An 18,533-nucleotide genomic window follows, 5' to 3' on the forward strand; every position below is an offset into this window, starting at 1 on the left:
CCCTGGCCTTTACCCTATTCCTTGAACGTGCCCCAGGGCCTTTACACTGACTGTTTCCTCTGCCTGAATGTTACCTCATGTATCTGCATGGCAACTCCTTCAAAGCTGCAAATTCCTCTGACTTTTTATCCTGCTCTGTTTCTTCTCCATAGCAAGCACTACTTTGTAACATACTATATAATTTACTTACTCGTGTTTATTGTTTGTTAAGCCCTCCTGGACAATAGATTGAACACGAGGGCAGGGCTCTTTCTCCGGGCAGTTCACTGATGTACTCTAAGGACTTAGAACAGTACCTGACACACGGGAGGTGCTGAATAAGTATCAGTGAATGAGTGGCTGAATCTATTCAAGGTCTGTTGTGCAGTGATGCAGCCACTGGACACGACAGTGGAGAAAGAGAATGCTATGGGGAAGTACTCATGCAATGTTAAATTTAATATGTACAATATTTATATTAAAATTACGTTTGTATGTATAAAAAGGCTGGAAGACTACATACCAATGTGATTTACTTATCTCTACTAATTTTCTACAATTAAAATATATTGCTTTAACAATAAGAAAACAAAGTTTTTTCAAAAAAGGAGAACATAGGGTATAGCCATGGGAGAGGGATGAATATAAAGGGGATAGGAAACTTTTGGGGGTGATGGACCTGGTCTGTATCTTCATCATGAGTGGCCTCATGGGGGCAAATCATCACTTTTCTTTTCTAGACCTAGGCTTCCTCTTTGGCAAAAATGGGGAGCATAGCTGGTTAGGCTTTGAGGTCCCTGGGATCATATGAGCTGCTGGCTGAGCTGGGTGTGGGGCTGAGCAGGATGACTCGTGATTAGACACTATTATTTGTCAAAGTCCAAGCACTGCACACTATAAAGGGAGTTTTACTGTATATAAATTATACCTAAAAAGAGCACACACTGAAAGCCACCAGCAGTGCCCAGTCAGAGCCTGCAGGTGCTTTCCAGCTCTGGCACTGGCAAGGCCAGGCTCCTCTGCCTTGAATGTGAAGCCCTGGCTCAGGGACAGGCACTTACATCAGCTCCCCAGACTTCAGCAAGCAGATTTCAGCATCCTGCCCCAAGGTAATGTCTTCAGTGTCCTCGGGGGTTAGCGAATTTGATGTAGTGTCCCTGGAATGTCACAAACAAGAACACAGCCATTTAGCTATCAGCACACAGAGTCCCACACCCTGAAGTCCATAGTCTTAGAATCACATAGCCAATCTGAGACCCCATGGGAATCCTTCAATCCCGAAGATCATGCGACAGGCCCAGCATACTCCATGGGCAGAGGGCCACTGGACGGGGTGAGGACAACAGGGCTGCAGTGATTTCCCTGATGTCTTCCCCATGGGTGTGGAGACGAGATGACCATAACAAAAACGGATCACCCCCTCACCCCACACCAGCAGAGCTACAGCAACCGGATGAGTCAGCAAAACCGTGGATCCTGCCTTCTCAGCACCAGGCTGTGACTAGATAAACCCACTCTGGCCCACCTCTGGAAACAAGAACAGGCACCTAGAGCTAATGGGGTAGGTAATGGTATGGGCCAAGAGGAAGGCCATGGTACAGAGACATGGACAGAGGGATCAGACCAAAGCTGTATCTTCTCTTTCCCTCATGACACACTATCAACTGTGCAGAGAAACCGCAGTGAAAGCTACTTAGCAGTACAGTCAGCCCACGGTTCCCAAAGTGGGCTTGGTGGGCCACTGGGACCAGGGGGAGGGGGCACCACATACTCTCAGAAAGTCACAGCATACTTTAAAGTCACAGTGAATTCAAGGCTCTGAGAAGTCCTGCAGCCAAGTCATCTAATACATTTTAACTCTAGCATCTGACCACAGAACATTTTTAACCCCTACTGACAAAATCAAGAAAAGAATCGGGAACAGATCCTTGAAGGAGGAGGACCTTAAGTCACACATGAAGTAGCAGATGCTAGGTTAGCAGATCCACGTCCCATGATAGACTATGGCGACCTTCACCTCTAACAGGCTTTCCTCAGACACCAAGTCAGACTATTTGCTGCCAACTTACAAGGTCTCTCTGTGCTGGAGGAGGACAGGCATTGCACAGGAGGAGGCTCTGTCCTCTTGAGAAATCTCTGACCTCAAGATCTGGATTCATTTGGATAGCTTGGGCATCACGCCTGCTTGCCACCAGCCTGGCAGCATCCTTCCGCCACAGAGCTCCCACCTCTCGGCCGCTGGATGTGGGAGTCTGCGCTCGGGGTGCTGCTGTGTGGTGGTGGTGAGGGCTGCCTAGATCACCAGATACCCACTAGCATCAGGGGCCTGGTCAGGGCTGTCTCTGCACAGCTCTCATCAGCCCAAGGTGATTCATCTTGGCTTTAGGACTAACTGTATGACTCTGGGTAAGCCTTTTCCTCCCCGAGACTTCAGTTTTCTCTTCTCCAAATGTGAGGAGATGGAACCAGATGCACTCCAGGTTCTGCTGGCTTGAAAAGGTGTAAATTTCAGAGGTCCTGGAGAAGGCATTTTGTTTAGTCCGCTTGGCCTTCTCTACTCTTCCCAGGGAAGGTGCAGCAAGAACACGTCCCGGGGTACCTGCTGCCACCAAGGGCAGGCCTTGTCACTTGCTGGCCCGTTTCCTCCCCAGCCAGCCCCACCTCTGACCCCCTCCCTGCATGCCTCCTTCTTTTTGGTCTTCTAACCACGGCTTCCAGGATGCCCACCTCTCACCCTGGGACAAACAGAACCACAGGATGTCTGTGCAAGAAGCAGCTCAAGAGATGGGCCAGGGGAGAGGCGGCAGGCCCAGGCCACTCAGGCCTGCCTCATTTCACTTGCTCTTATCCTGGTCCACAGTGGAAACGCCATAAACAGAAAGATAAATAGCATATGCTGAAACAGACTCTGAAAACCGCAGCCAGTTCTCTCAGCCTTCCCACGCTTAGGATAAAAGATGTCCTTACCTATTATTCCCTCTCCTCCTGCATCTCCCCTCTCTGGCCATCACGATGACAGACAACTGAAAACTGCCAGCCACCTGCAAGCAGATGATTCCCAGAGTGGGAATCAGCCCTGCGTGAGGGAGCCACGTGAGGCGGGGAGGGGCCGAGGGGCGAGGGTGCCTGGCTGGGCGATGCAGTGTGGAAGGTAATGATTAGGGGCACAGTTGTCTTTTCAATAGATTTTCAAACTGTGGGTCATGACCCACTTAGTGGTTGTGAATCAATTTAGTAAGTTATGGCCAACATAGAAAAACAGATTAGAAACAGTCAATGCAGGCAGCGAGGGTATGTTTTGTCTTACGAGGCTCTGGTTGGATTTACGTCTACCCATGTCCACACCCAGGTAGCCAATGTAGCACGTATTCTTACTGTGGGATGCAGTAGAACACGTCCAAGCAACTTGCAAGATGTCGAAGGATTAAAAAATGTGAGAATGGCAAGAACAAAAGCACAGCCACTAGGGGGCAGCCTATACCCTACCAGACCAATTCCCTTTTGTTGTCATTGATGTTTTTCTCAGAAAAGAAGTGAGACAAACTCACTGCCCACAGGTGACCTTCCCCTCCCATGCCCAGCCATGTGGGCCTGCCACTACCTACAGCGGCCTCACAGGGAGGACGGCATGCCGCACTTTCCCGCGGACTTTCCGTCCCTGAGCCTATGGCGGGTCCGGCTGAACCTTCCTGAGGCACACCCATCTATGTCAACTTGCTCCACCCTGAGGGTGCTCATCTCGGCATCCCTGGGCACCTGCCCTGCACACAGCCTGTGCTCAGTGTCTGGATTATGTGCCTCAGGCTAAGGAGGTTTTTGGTCTCAAATGCCCCTAGTGGAGGACATGACCAGGGCTCCAGTTTAGAACCAACTAAGAAGAAAGTGGTGACCATAGAGGAGGTGGATGCCAAGAAGTCCCCAGCAATACAGTCCAGGGGTTCATGCCTGCATGGACCAGGGGTCACGGTGAGGTCCCTCCACCTTGGTGTCTGCAGCTGCAATCTAGTGGTTTCCTCTCACAAGTCAAAATGCTTTTGCCTTTTTATAGAATTGTTGTACAACGGCAATTCTGCAGACTGCTGCAGAGCAGATTCCTTGCTCGTTTGGATTGGCTGGAGCAGGAATGGATGCCTACAAGGCCCCTATGGCCAGAGTGTCTTGCTGACAATCTTCCTCAGGGAGCTTCATCTCCTCCTCTGCCTGGCCAAGCCCAGCACAGTTAGCAGAGGTGCTCTGACTGATGAGAGTCCTATGGTCCCCCAGGTCAGCCTGCATCTGTGCACAGTCTCATGTGAGCTGCAGAGGTCTCTGGTTTACAACTGCACTGTCCAATACAGTAGCCACTAGCTGTATGTGGCTATTGAAATTCAAATTCATCAACATTTTTTGAAAGTCCCAAAGTGTGACTCCTTGGTTGCAGTGGCCACACTTCAAATGCTCAGGAGCCACATAGGCTAGTGGCCACTGTGCTGAACAGCAAGGACACAGGATGTGCCAGTCACTGCAGGTGGCCCTATTAAACAGGAAGGTTGGGCTGAGTCATTGTGTGGACCACATCCACTGTGGATCAGGGGCATCCTTTTGTTTTACAATTAAAGTAAATTCCTAGTAGTTTTTTTTTTAGTCACCGGTTTCCTTTTGCCTAAAAACCAAGTGAAGAACAGCATTCCTGGTATTTTGATTTCTGATTACTTGGTAACTATGGTCTGACACAACATGAAAACCTGCAGGCCCATTCTCACAACTGACACCTGGGGGCGCCAACGAGCCAGCCACACCCAACCCCTTGGCAGCCCTCTGGTTAGGCTACTTTTCTTAGGCTCCGGTAACTCGCCCTCAACAGCCCTGGCACCCAACAATGTCTCGCAGTCAGCCTTTGCCAGCAACAGTCCCTGCCTCATCCCAGGTCCTCGCCTCCTAACTATAGGTCTGGCTGGAGGACGTCAGGGGCTCAGGAAAAGGAAGCAGGTCAATACGGTCTGACTTCAGGATAAATGTGCAGCTGGCTCGGCTGCCATTTCCCTTTTACTCTTCCCTCAACTGTTTAGAAAACAGTGCAAGCCTTCCAGGGAAACCCAAGGCCTGGGACTGGGTACTTGCTCTTGAGTAGTTTAGAGTTTTGTTTCCAAGGAAAGTAATGCCCTTGAAACAATGAGCACTGCGAACTGGCAGATAACAAAAGGCCCTTTATGAAGTGGCTGAAATAAAATCCTGCGCCCCAAATTGTGAGCAGCTCCATTCCTCCAACTGAGGCGTGAGTTTTTCACTGGAGCAGTTCCCAAGGAGAATAGATACAACCAATGCGGTCATGCTCTCTCAAACACACACATCACCCCCCGCCCCCCCCCCCCCCCACGCAGTGTGCAGGGCAGCAGGTCGAGACCCGGCTTCCCCGTGGAGCACAGGTCATCACTAAGCACGAAGAGCACGGCTGAGCGCGTGAGACAAGGCTCAGGTCCTTCAAACTCTGCCTCATGAACTGATCCTAAGTGACATGGTCGGCGTATCCCTGAAAAAAACTCATCTCTCAAAGCCTGAAGATTCTAAAATGTCAGGCTGCCTCACTGTGAAGGGATGTCTTGTCCCAAAAGACGTCTTTCAGAAGGATGGGTACTCTGGCCCACCTCCCCCTAGCATTTGGTTTAGCCTCTCCGTTGGCTCATCTGTCTGTCCATAGGCCCCTGGACTCATCTACATTCCACACTACATAATGCTTCCTGCCCTCAGGGACACCTCGTTCATTTGCACTGGTTTGGTGGAAAGAATAGTCTGAACCAGTTCATTCAAAAAAGACTTGAAATCCACTAGACATCTTCAGATCTTTCATCAGGGCCCCTAGGATTGTCCCATATTCGGAAAGAGCACAGGGAACAGCCAGTGAGGTCCTGGGTAACTCCTGGGGACAGGTATGTTCTTAGGCAAAAAACATCTGTGACGAGAATTAGATGGCTGTACGCAGACACATCCAGCCCAGGGCCCGAATCCTAGTCAAACTGAGCCTGTTTAGTCTCTAGACCCTGGGCTGCTTCTGGCCCCTGCTCCCAATGCCTGACACCCTGCCCTCAGGAAGAGCCACAGGAGAGGGTCTGCCTAGCAGGTAGGGCAGAGTACCAGCCTTGGCAGAAAACAAGCTGGACGGGAGTGCAGAATCAGGGAAGGGAGGCCTGGTGACTCAGCGAGAGGGTAGCTGCTTCCAGGAGAGGAGAAATGCAGTCCACATTTCTAGCTAGTATAGTATCCTCCCCACAGAGGCACTGGGGACTGTGACCCAGGCAGTCATTCCTCCAACTCCTGCCTTCCACGTGTTATTTCCCAGAAGTACCAGCATTTTTGGACCATGGAGACCAACTAGAACTATAATGCAATCAAGGTGTTCAGTATCTAGGGAGTTGCAGAAATAGAGAGGGCAGTGCAGAAAACCAGATGATTCTGGCCGGGATAAGTAGGGTGGGTAAGTACTGCCCACAGAGGGGCCCAAGCGGTGTGGGTTTAGGGGGCAGATCTGCTGTCACCAAGAAGTCATCTGGCTCATTGGTCTTGGCAATGACAGAGAACTGGGTTTGTAGCCTGGAAGTGCCAGTTCTGAACTGTGTGTACGTGGGGCTGTTAGTTCAACTATGATCCTCAGTGTTCTCATCTATAAAATGGGGACACCTGCTCTGCAGGTCTGAGAATCAGTGGCTACCACGTTGGAGCTGCAAGCAATCAGAGAACCCAGGCCAGAGCATGGACTCTGCATTGGTCAAGGCCCAAACTGTTCCAAAAAGACGCATGACTAGTGAATGATTTTAAGGTACAAATGCCATCATCAGTGGACTGCCAGAGCCAGAAATACTTATTGCTTCCCTTCAGTTTATAAATAAAGGCCCTCTCACTCCTGGCAGAAGAGTCAGTCGCCAGCTAGGGGACGGGGGTTCTCAGTAACGGAGCCACAGCTACCTATCCTTGACCCCAAATTACATGGGTGCAGGCTGGTCATGTGAATTCTGATCTGCAAGATGGGTTGGGTCTATTTCAATCACCAACCGAGGGTTCTTCAAAACTATTCAGCGGAAACATGGACCACATCACAGAGGCAGAGGTAGGCCCTGCTGTTGGGCGAAGCTCATTTCTGGAACAAACCGATAGAGTATTGCTGCGGGTGAGTCATTTGTTTTCCTCCTTATAGGTAAAAGCCAGGGCTCTCTCCCTGATTCCTTCGGGCAGCAGTCCGGGGTGATGCCCAGGCTTTAAAGCACAACTGCTCTAGGTTCAAACTCCATCTCTGCCGTTTGCTGCTGAGGGCCAGAGGATTGGGAAATGACTTAACCGGTCCTGGGCACACAGTAAGTGCTTGTGAGTGAAGGTCTTGGGAGTAATTGGCACAGTCAGACCCTCTGGGGAGATGAGGAGAGTCACTGTCTATGTTTGTTCACTGAATGACCTTTCTGTTTTTGTTTCTTTCGCATTTAATAAGACAGGCTGCTATCTCAGAATACAGTTTACCACTACAGAAATTTTGGAAAATATGAGGGAAATAAGTCACTCCTAATTCCACCAGCCAGAGCGAACTGCTAATAAAACCTGGTCATTTTTCTGTTTTAAAAAATATAGTAAAAACCCTATTGCTTATCATGGATTCTTAAACTAGGGTTGTCAATATGTGGCAGTCAGCGGGCTCACGAACCCCCAGAATGCAGGTGTGTATAATATTTCTGAGGAAAGGTCTGTGGCCTCTGAGATTCTCAAAGGGGTTGATCAAAGGTTAAGAACCATGATCAATTCTATATCCCTGGTCACCTACTCACCGTAACAGTAACAGATGATACTAATTCTGTGTTTACATGCTCTTGAGCCAATTTAAAAGTATCATGTCTTTCAAAATATTAAGAGCACTTCCTAAACATTAGTTATATTCCATTCTGTCTGAGTTACAATTAGCTTATTTTTTAAATTATCAGACATTTACATTACCTCCAAAGCTGCATATGTTACTTTCTTTTTAATTTTCAGAAATCAACATAGACTTTGGTTATAGAAGTGAGTGTTTTCCCATTTCTAGAAGGGAAAGTAACTTTTTACACTCTATCTGCACAGAACTGTGCAGTCCCAATCTGTTAAGACTCTTAAAGTTCATTAATTACCAAAAATGAGCCTGCACGGGCCCTTTGAGGAGACAGGTAACGTTAGCGTAAGGATCCAGCAACAGTCATTAATAGGAAGATTAAAAAAGTCAAGAATAAAGTTGACATTACTCTTAAGGAAAGCAAAGCTGCCTGCTTCATCTTCTCAATGATGAAAAATCAAGTTTTTGCCCCATGGGAAGCAGGCACAGACACACACACCCGTCACCTGACCTGCCTAACCCCGCAGCCCGGGGAGCTGGCAGGGGACCATGCCTGCAAGCTGGCCTACCACTCTGAGAGCTATCATTCTGTGGTCTAGGAGCAGGGACTTTTTACTGAGTAGTATCACCCAAAGGCAAGGTCCTTCCTTGCAGAGAAAGGGCACTTTGTTCCCTGGAAAGACAGAGGAGCAGCACCAGGGCCGAGGCCCTTGCCAGTCAGAAAGTCTCTGAGATCAGACAGGAGAGATGATGTCTCCTTTTACATGCCTGTGTCTGGCCGGTTGATACCTTGACTTTGCTAATCCAAATATCTGCCTCCTTCCTACTTTGAAATGTGCAATAGAGAATACCTGTGTTTTAGTTAAAGATAACAACACTATCTTTTTGAGGTCCTGGCAAGGTATGGCACCAGGTGCCTAGAAATGAGCCACTGTGTGCTGCCAATCTATAGGCATTGGCACTCCAAGGTTGGTGCTACTACAGGCGTCCACGCCCCCGCCACGGGTTACATCATCTCTGTGTCCTGCTTGTAGTCCTCAGCAGGGTCACAGGACAGAGAATGGTTAAAGGAAAGTGTGTAGGCCTTGAAGGGCTGAGCCGCAGGCAAAAAAGATAGCTATTTGGGCTTTGCTACAAGACTCACTGTGAGGCCAGCCACCAGCATCTGGCCACCTGCCCAGCTGGCATCCCATTTCAACCAGGTCTTCACTTGTTAAAGGAGACCACTCAGCCTAGACTGCTGGTCTAAACACGAGAGCCATGGTCCCTTCAGGGGAAACCTATTTTTGAAGAGATGCCTGAAGGTCAAGAAAACTTCAGGAATTGAGGCTCCAATGGTGCCATGTCGTAACTGGGAAAGGCGATGAAGGGGAAAGCTGGGGTTGGGGTTGGGATGTGAGGAGAACTCCCATTCCCTGGTCAGGGGGCCAGCTCAGCCCAAGTACTGGGCAGCCTAGTGCTTTTCTATGCCTTGTTTTTCTATCCATTCTTGTAAGATCTATGGGACTGAGAGCAAGGAAAGGGAGGTGGGATGGCCTCCGAGGCAGAAGAGTCCTGGCCACCCTCTATACACCTCCTGGTCTCCAGCCTCCTTGACCAGGGAGGGGCCCCCTGGGAGGGGAATATGTGCCTTAGTTTTCACAACGAGTAGTTCGGGGTCTAATTTTACAGCAAATGGGACACAGGATGGGCGGGCAGGTGCCGTGAGGCATGGGCAGGTATAGACAGGCCCTGCTATGCTGTTCTTCCAAAGAGCACTGTCCCCACTTCACCACAGGTGCCCTCTGATACACGACTTTAGAGATCATGCGTGGTCTCCCAGATGGGTGACATGCTAAGAACTGCAGGATTAATGAGGAATTCCTTGTCCCCGTTGAACAATTTCCCCGTTGAACTGGCAATCTCCAGTGTACTAGCCTGAGCAGGTTCAGAGCTCAACAGTGGTGGGTTTAGGAGATGACTATTTGCCCCCTAAATGTGGGCAAGGGGACAATGGGAAGACAGGTGTGGACCCTCAGCCCCAAATATAATTCCTGTGTTTTGACTCACAGGTGTTTGTCAGAACAGACACTATGGATTACTACGACTACAATGAATACCAAGAGCTCAACATTTCCAATGCCAGCAGCCAAGGGCACAGTAACTTCCTGCAGTTCAAGCAGCTCTTTCTGCCTTGCATGTACTTGGCCGTGTTCATCTGCGGCCTGCTGGGCAACGCTCTGGTGCTGGTCATATACATCTTCTACCAGAAGCTGAAGAGCCTGACAGACGTGTTCCTGATGAACTTGCCCCTGGCCGACCTGGTGTTCGTCTGCACTTTGCCCTTCTGGGCCTATGCAGGTATCCACGAATGGGTCTTCGGCAAGCTGATGTGTCAGATCCTGCTGGGCATCTATACCTTCAACTTCTACACGTCCATGCTGATCCTCGTGTGCATCACCGTGGACCGCTTCATCGCAGTGGTTCGGGCCACAAAGGCCTATAATCAGAAGGGGAAGAGGATGACCTGGGGGAAGGCCATCTGCCGGTGCATCTGGGTGGTCTCCCTGCTGCTTTCCTTGCCACAGATCATCTATGGCAACATCCACCATTTTGACAAGTGGGTCTGTGGCTACCACGATGAGGAGATTTCCACTGTGGTTCTTGCTACCCAGATGACTCTGGGGTTCTTCCTGCCACTGCTCACCATGATTGTCTGCTACTCAGTCATAATCAAGACCCTGCTTCATGCCCGAGGCTTCCAGAACCACAAGTCTCTCAAGATCATTTTCCTGGTGGTGGCCGTGTTCCTGCTGACCCAGACGCCCTTCACCCTCGTGAAGCTCATAGGCAGCACAAGCTGGGAGTACCACGTCATGACCAGCTACCACTATGCCATCCTAGTGACGGAGGCTATTGCTTACCTGCGGGCCTGCCTTAACCCTGTGCTCTATGCCTTTGTTGGCCTGAAGTTTCGGAAGAACTTCTGGCAACTTGTGAAAGACATTGGCTGCCTCCCTTACCTGGGGGCCTCAAGCCAGCAGAAGTCTTCAGAGGGCACTTCCAAGATGTTTTCTACCTCCCAGCACGCGGAGGCCACCAGCATGTCCCAGCTGTAGGTCTTGCGGCGCTTGGAGACGCTGCTCGGAAACTTGCGGGAGCACAGGTGGCTGTGTCCTCTGGCTGCAATGAGGAAGGCTTTGTTTATAGCTTTGTGCATTTTCATGGAGAAGTAAGTAACCAAATGCTGCAGCTGGTGTGCAATGCTTCTTCTCGGGCATGAACACATCTGCTCTCTCCGTGAACACCCAGGCCTAAAGCTCAAAGGGGAGTCTAAACACAGTAAGGGGATTCCTTCCTCCATCCCCAAGAATCCTGACACCAAGGGGAATGACGTGTGGCTCTAAAAACCTCAGGTCCTCCTTCACTGAGACAGACTGAAGGTTGAAGAGGGGAGCATGACAAACAAAGCTGCTCAGAGCAGGAGACACTGAGTTCAGAAGATTGTTCTGGCTACTGGGAGGCAGGGATGAGAGCGGCGATGAAACTGCTGGCCCATGTGGCTCTGACCTCAATAGGCAGGCACTGCACAGATGAGGCCTCCCCTTTCGTTTGACTTTTACACAGGTAGATGCTTTTATTCTGAGATTAATTCTGGAAGGACTAGCATCAGGGACTATGAACAGACCAGAACAAATTAGTTGGCCACGAGTTCCAGTGGTCCACAGAATGCTGGAAAACTGTGCACAGCTGAGTTTAAGACTATCATGCATCTAAGAATTGTTTCTGAGATGGAGTCTTTGGTGGGTCTGCTCATTTTAAAACTGAATTATCATACACCTCTCACACACATACACATACAAATTCTTTATGCACATATATGTATATATAATTCTTATACACATATATCAAACAGCATATGATTTTCATGACTAAGAAATAAAACTTTTAAAAGTCTCCAAACTACTTTTGTCCCTTGGGCCCCTTCTATTTTCAGGTTGTATGCCAGGAATGTATCAAGAGATTATTTGTGGGCCCAGAGAACAAGAGCTGAGTTAAAACTGCAGACTTTCAGGGCACTGCTCTACCAAGGAAGTGGACTATACCGGTGAAAATCACCCAGCTTCTTCGCTGTGGTTTCTAACCTCCTGCCCAAAATGTGAGGTGCATTTGTTTAAAGTCCATGATGTGGTCACAGAATGAGGCAGGGTATTAATGCCAGACACTGTGCGTGTCTACTGGATCCTAACTATCTGCTCAATAGGCTTAAAGTTGCCTCTGGTTCATGAGTCACAAATCACTCACTGAAATAGAGAACCAGCTGACAACAGCTAAAGAGAGTACAGGGGACTCGAGCCAGAACTGTCTGGATAGTGTGGTTTTGAGGTTCAGATAGACCAGGACTGAATCCCAGCTCTGTCCCTCACTAGTTGGTAAGACTGGATGGTAATCTCTTCACCTCTTTCATTTTGGTGAAACATGGACCATAGCACTGCTGACCTCTCAGGGCTGGCGTGTGGACTTGAGACAATGCCCACGAAACACTGAGCAGTTTGCATTCTTGGGTAGGAGGGCTCCGAAATGGCAGAGTTACTGTTCTTTCTCGCAGGAACTAGCACTACCACTCAGCCATAGAAGGTGAAATACCGCCATCTGTGACAGCATGGATGGATCCGGAGAGTATCACGCTGAGCAAAGTCAGGGAGATGGAAAAGGACACTCACTACATGGAATTATAAACCGGAAAGCGACAAATGAACAAACAGAATTCACTGACAAAGACAACAGTGGTGGTTGCCAGAGGGGAAGTGGTGTCAGGGGAGGTTGAAGAGGGTAAAGGGGGTCAAATATATGGTGACAGAGGAGTAGACCCAGCACCGGCCCCTCCACAGCCTAGCAGACCTGCCCACCTGTCCCCAGGAATAGCAGAGCAGCTGCACCTTCCTGTTCATAGGTCACTCACGGATCCCACACTCTCTGGGCCCTTACCTGCAACACCTGGCAGTAGATATGACTTTCCAACTCCTCCCCTAGGTACACACCATTCATTATTGGCAACAGACACTGGCACAGCCCATGCAGGTCACAGGGCTTTTGCATCTTGACTTCGTTCCATCCACATGACAGCCCTGAAGTCTAAGTTTCCAGTCTCAGACCTGCTCTTCTCCCCTGCCCAGTTCTCCCCTCTGCTCACACACACCAGCACATCATGTAAGAGGCAGGGGGCCAGGTTGGATGTGGGCCCTGGTCCAGTCCAGTCTGCCTCGGGTGTGGCCTCAGAGTCTGAAGGTAAAGAAAGTGCTTTTCCCTACCATGTTTCCAACACTGGTAGAGACCACAGAGGGACGCACTATCCCATGTGAACACAGGGTGACCCTGATGCCAGAGGCTGCCTGGGAGAAGCCCAGGTGATCTCTGAGAGCACTCTGGACTGAGGAAATGGTGCTGTGGGAGAGAAAATCCCGAAGCTGCCTCCACTGGAGGGGTAGGGGCAGAGCAAAGAGCATGCGGCCCAGGACTGGTCAGGGTGCTCACCCCAGCCTTCTCTCCCGAGGGGCTCCACAGGCAGCACCGCCTCTACGTACCGAATCCCTGGTTCACGGCAACTGCCAACAGCGTTTAGCAGACAAGGAAACTAGTTCAGAGACTAATACCTGCCAAAAGCGTGGACAGCAGAGTGAGGGCTAGGCCGCCAGTGAAGAACCTTTCTCTCCTCCGCTGTTGCTGAGAGAGGTTCCGTGCAGCTGCCGGGCCCGAGGTGCCCGCCGGCTCTACTTGTCGGAAGCAGAGGTGTTGGGTTAACCCGAGCGCAACATGGCTTCCTAACCTTAACCATCATGACCATATCCTGTTCTCATTTTGTTTCTGAGATAGCAGGCATCAAATCTCCTGGTTGGTGACAAAGCCGTAACAGCTGCCCAAAGCATTTGACCACAAAATATCAGTTCTAAAGCAATTACCAGCAACGATGCTCTGCGGGTAGAGCCAGGCTCTGTGGGCGAGTTTAAGCTCAGTATCATCTGGGCATGTGGGATGATTTTCCTTGGAGAAAACAAGCGGGCTGCTAGGTGCCAGGTACTGGGCAGACAGCAGCAGACATGACAGCTCAGCCCTACGCCTCTCAGTGCAGGCGGACCATCACAAAGCACAGCAGAATGAGGGCTGGGACCCCAGTAGAGAACCTTTCTCTGCCTCCACTGTTGCTAAGAGAGGTTTCGTGCAGCTTCCAGGCCCAAGGTACCTCCACAGAAGGCTCCCCGGTGCAGGCCCTGGGCTCAGTGCTTTGTGCACCTTTCACCTCCAACCCAAAGAACCTGAGGGGCGGATGCTGTTCCGTCTCCTGTACAGGGGCGGAAACTGAGTTCAGGTGCACAGTGCCCAAAACCATGGAGCCTGGAGGCGGCAGGTCAGGGTCTGACCAGGTGTGCCTGGCTCTGGAGCTCCAGCTTCTCATGGCCATGCAGTCTGTCACTTAGTCATCAGAAGGGGAGGCCAGGCTCCAGGAAGCCACGACTGGGTGGAAGCTGAGCACAGGCCAAGGGACCCAAGGCCCAGCACCGACAGAGCTTGCTTTCCTTCTTTGCCTGCCACCTCAGTCCTGAAGACAGCCAGTGGGGATGGTGGAGGGTGAGCCTGGGTGACTGTGGGGAGAGAGTGTGTATTACAGCCACGTCTGGAGGGTTCTGAAGAGTATCATCTTTTTACCCAAGAAGGGTGCTTCATGCCACCCCTCTGGCTCTGAGTCATGTGTGGAAAGGCCACCGGGAGGCTGCAGCATCCTCCTAGGCCTCCAAGAGCCTGGATTTGGGGACCTCTTCCTGTCACTAGAGGAAGAGTAAGACAGACAACTTAATGTGTGTGGGGGGAGGGGTGGCCATGGGGGCAGGGGAAGGTGGGCAGGTCTTTGATGTGCAGATGGGGAAATGGGGACTTGGCAAGGAGAGCTGTGCTCTTCGACGTGAACCTCAAGGCCATGGGACCGGGAGGAGGTGTTCGGGCTCACAGCCTAGTTCTGACACTTACAGCCACATGACCTGGAGCAACTTATCTGAACTCGTGAGGCTTCCACGCCTCCACCAAAAGGGAAATGGGGATCGGAACCCCAGTTCGTGAAGGGCTGGGCAGGGACAAGTGAGGCCATGTGTAAAAGTTGCTGGCACAGGGACAGTGCTCAACAGAGCCGCCTTCCACAACATGGCTCCCAGGCAGCCTTCTTGCCCCATGGATCTGGGCTCACACAGTGTTTAATTCCTCCTGGTCCACTTCTGACTTTGGACTTGCTGATTTCTTTCTCAAAGTTTCCTGTCAGGGATGCTTACACACATCCTAGACTCTATACCTCCCATATTTTCCCACACTCCTGGTGGTTTTGACTGGATTTAAACTTGGAAGAAAAAGAATGTAAGAAAAAGCTACTGGGTGCTTGGGTCTATCTCTAACTAACACACCAAGAGGCTGTGAGGCGAGGCAGGCCCTTGACTGACACAAACATGGGACAGGCTCCGTCTGCCAGCCGCAGACCTGCCTCGCAGGCCGTGGGCCAGCGCTAGCAGTTTCCTTTCCAGGACACTTCCTGATTTCCCGTGGCAGAAACGGCGGTATTTGTCAGCAGTCAGAACACCTTGTTTTCGTTCCTACTGGGAAAGAGGAGGGTGGGGAGAGAGAGAGGGCTGCAGGGGGTCACTTTCTCGTGTAGGTTGCCCTCTCAGGCCCCGGAGCACAGTCCTGCTCACCTGACCACCACCCGGCTGGGAGTCGAGGCACCGTCAGTAAGGAGGTGCCAAGTGATGATGGCAGAGTGAAACACGCCCTGGGGACCACTGTGGGCCATGAGGGTTGGGAAGAATTCGAGGGTTGCTGTAGTCAGGGAAGAATCCTGAGATGGGGGCTTCCAGAAGGAAAAGAAAAGGCCCAAAGTCACAGAAGGACAGTGAGCAGAGCAGGGGCTTTCCTGGGCTGGCTTTATCCTGAGGCTACAACACAGTAAGTGCAGTGGCTCTCTAGTAAGAAAACACAGGGGATGGAGGTACACCGAAGCCTAAAACCTCCTGGGCCGAGAGTCCCATGAAGATAAACGCATCACCTCCGTGCAGCAGCAATCCTGCGTGACAGCCCACCTCTCAATTCGGGGCAGGAAGAAAGGCTTCAGTACGAGTTGGCAAGAGCGTCACAAAACCCTCTGGATGGAAAGTGCGCCAGGAAACATCTGCACCCAGGAGCCATGACAATTCTTTCTTGAGCTTCTGAACAGCCAATGCTGTGCTACAGTAATTGCAGTTAAGCCGGACTCTAAGGGCTGAGCACGGCCAGGCAGGCTGCATGAAGGGAACCAGACCTTTTCCTAAGGGTCCCACGGCTTAAACGCTTGACATCTAATAATGGCGGCACTTGACGCAGTTACTGCATATATTTAAAAACTGGCAAAACTCTTCTCACAAACCTAGTTGGAATATAGCTAGCCCAGAAAACTGAGGGCCACAGGGATATGCACTAAGGGACGCCCTGTGGGGTCGTCAGCTGTCCTCTGCAGCATCAGGATGGCTCAGGAGTCTGGGGCCCCGATCATGAGCAGCACAGAACATGGAGATGGGCATCGCTCAGGATGGGTGAGTGGCAAGCTGCCTGGGTTCCACAGAGTGCAGGTAACAGATCTGCCTATATGTTTATTACTGTTAGAATACTGGGGCCCTTCTCAGGAACTAGAGAGCCTCCTGAGAGAACACATCCACCCAGGACAAGTGAAGCAAAATCCCAGCTTCCTTTCTCGTGGCCTCGAGAGCAGCCTGATTAGTGGTTCCAAAGCATGAACAGAATTTTTAAAGAGCAGCATGTTGCTGAGCATCGCTGAGGGCAGCATTGCAGGGGCCGCTCTAACGGGCTGAACTGTGTCCCCCTCAAATTCATGCTGATGCCGTGGCCCCCAAGATTTCAGAACATGACTATACTTGGAGCTAAGGCCTTTAGTGAGTTTAGTTAAAATGAGACCATTAGAGTGGGCCCTCATTCAGTCTGAGTGGTGTCCTTGGACGAGGAGGAGGTTGGACACAAACACCAAGGTGCATATGCAGACACCACGTGAAGAGGCACAGTTGTGGTCTGCAAGCCAAGGAGAAACCCCAGAAGAAACCAAACTGCTAACACATGATCTGGACTTCCAGTCTACAGAACAGTGAGGAAATACGTGCTGGGTGTTTAATGACCCGGTCTGTGGCATTCTGTTATGGCAGCCTGAGCAGGTTAATGTAGCTGCCCGAGCCAAGAAAGGCCCTGATGCTATAATCAGGGGACCACTGACATTCCCGGGAATCTCTGACAAGCTCAACACTGACCCCTCATGCTCCCTGAGGGCCATCCCTTCCCGGACACTGTTCTGAGGCACCTGCCCCTAAGCAAAAACAATCACTCCTCCTTTCAAACTTTCCTGGTCCTTTGATAAGAAAGCACAAGGGCCAGGCATTTAATGAGCACTCAGGAAATGGAGGTGACGCCTACTCACTGATCAGCCACATTTGGGTTAAGAGAATCGGTTTCAGTGGGTGTTTCAGGCAAGGAAGAGCCGGACTCCTGTATCTGGCACAACTCCTCATCTGTGATGATGTCGAACATGGTGTCGTCTGGCAATCTGAAGTCTGTGTTTGTGCCTGGACCGCAGGGGCATATCAGGAGAGAAGAGAAAAACACATGTTATGCACAGGATGGGGAGAGCCTCAAGGAAGGAGGAAGTGCAGCTACGCAGGACGAGCCACCAGGACACACTGTAAGTGCTCACCCAACTGACTGTATTCTGTCCAGATGTGTAAGAAAGGGCTGTTGGGACACATCAGAAGAGCAGAGTGAGGACTACAGATGAAATGGAATGCACAACTTAGGAGATTTCTCTTAAGCCCTTTAGTCAGGGGCTTAGAGAAAGTTTCAAGCTCTTACACAGTCTCTGAGGTCCCTTGTTTAAAAGGGGGAAAACTGTATCAAAACCTTATCAGGAAAGATGCTAACAGAAAAGTAAACACACTTCTGTGCTGCTGAATCCTTGCTCCATAAGACAGTACCTACCCATGCCTCTTTGAAAGCAGGATTCCCTCTGACCTGCATTTCATCCCAATCCACGGGGGTTGAGGGGTGGGAAAGACCCTTCCTCTGCTCAAGGAGTTGTAACAACTGTTGTGTTTCTGACCAGGGGCTTGTGTTCAGCTTTGCAGGCCACTCGGCAGGAAGGATGTCGTATGCATGCTCCTGTGCCCGTCACCTACCCACAAGCACTCTCTTGCATATGTAATGAAAAATGTAATGGCAGGTCTGAGGTAAAAGAAAGAATGGCAGGTAGGGAGGGAGGAAGGCAGAGAGACAAAAGAGAAGAAAGGAAATGTCAGAAATCAAAACAAGTGACCTCAGTGCTCTGGCAGTGCCACCTTCTGTTGTCGCTAGAACTACCACCAGTGAGTCAGAGAAAAAAAAGACTGCAGTTCATATGAACTACAAGTTCAGCTGGCCCTGCCACATGGCTACTGAGACAGGCCGTGCTTTAGAGGAATGTTCTTCCTCTTGTCTGAAGTCTACATAATAAAAGGGTTGAGGCACAGGCTGAAAGGGGAGACCAGGGATTGGTTTCTTTGTCTAGACCCAGATACAGCTGAGCATCAGGAACCCAAACTGATTTCCACTAAGAGGAATCAAAAAAGACCATAATTAACAGAGAGCTATACTATGTTCATGGATTGGAAGACTCAACTGATTTCTGACAAAGATGCAACGG

General features: G+C 50.5%; 2 protein-coding genes across 4 annotated transcripts in view; one reads left to right on the top strand and one right to left on the bottom strand.

The window, feature by feature from the left end:
• FYCO1 (FYVE and coiled-coil domain autophagy adaptor 1) overlaps positions 1–18,533 on the bottom strand; it is a 64,127-nt gene that overhangs the window by 13,332 nt on the left and 32,262 nt on the right. For all 3 annotated transcript variants that reach the window (XM_081160168.1, XM_081160170.1, XM_081160169.1), the window contains exons 14-15: positions 17,280–17,424; positions 1,041–1,136 (exon numbers count right to left, since the gene is read on the bottom strand). In XM_081160168.1, the coding sequence (XP_081016294.1) occupies positions 1,041–1,136; positions 17,280–17,424 (241 nt within the window). The remainder of the gene's footprint in view (positions 1–1,040; positions 1,137–17,279; positions 17,425–18,533) is intronic.
• Positions 7,030–11,738, top strand: CXCR6 (C-X-C motif chemokine receptor 6). The gene is made up of 2 exons (XM_081160171.1): positions 7,030–7,120; positions 9,856–11,738. Exons 1-2 carry the CDS (start codon positions 7,037–7,039, stop codon positions 10,900–10,902), a joined length of 1,131 nt encoding a protein of 376 aa, XP_081016297.1. The 5' UTR covers positions 7,030–7,036; the 3' UTR covers positions 10,903–11,738.

The sequence above is a fragment of the Miniopterus schreibersii genome, assembly GCF_964146895.1.
Source record: "Miniopterus schreibersii genome assembly, chromosome: 15".
NCBI lineage: Eukaryota > Metazoa > Chordata > Mammalia > Chiroptera > Miniopteridae > Miniopterus > Miniopterus schreibersii.

Bases quoted from the DNA above. Each gene is read 5' to 3' on its own strand.
- CXCR6 (XM_081160171.1), top strand. From the start codon at position 7,037: ATGGACCACATCACAGAGGCAGAGGTAGGCCCTGCTGTTGGGCGAAGC. The intron at 7,121-9,855 runs GTGAGTCATTTG...TTTGACTCACAG, and splicing joins CCGATAGAGTATTGCTGCGG to GTGTTTGTCAGAACAGACAC.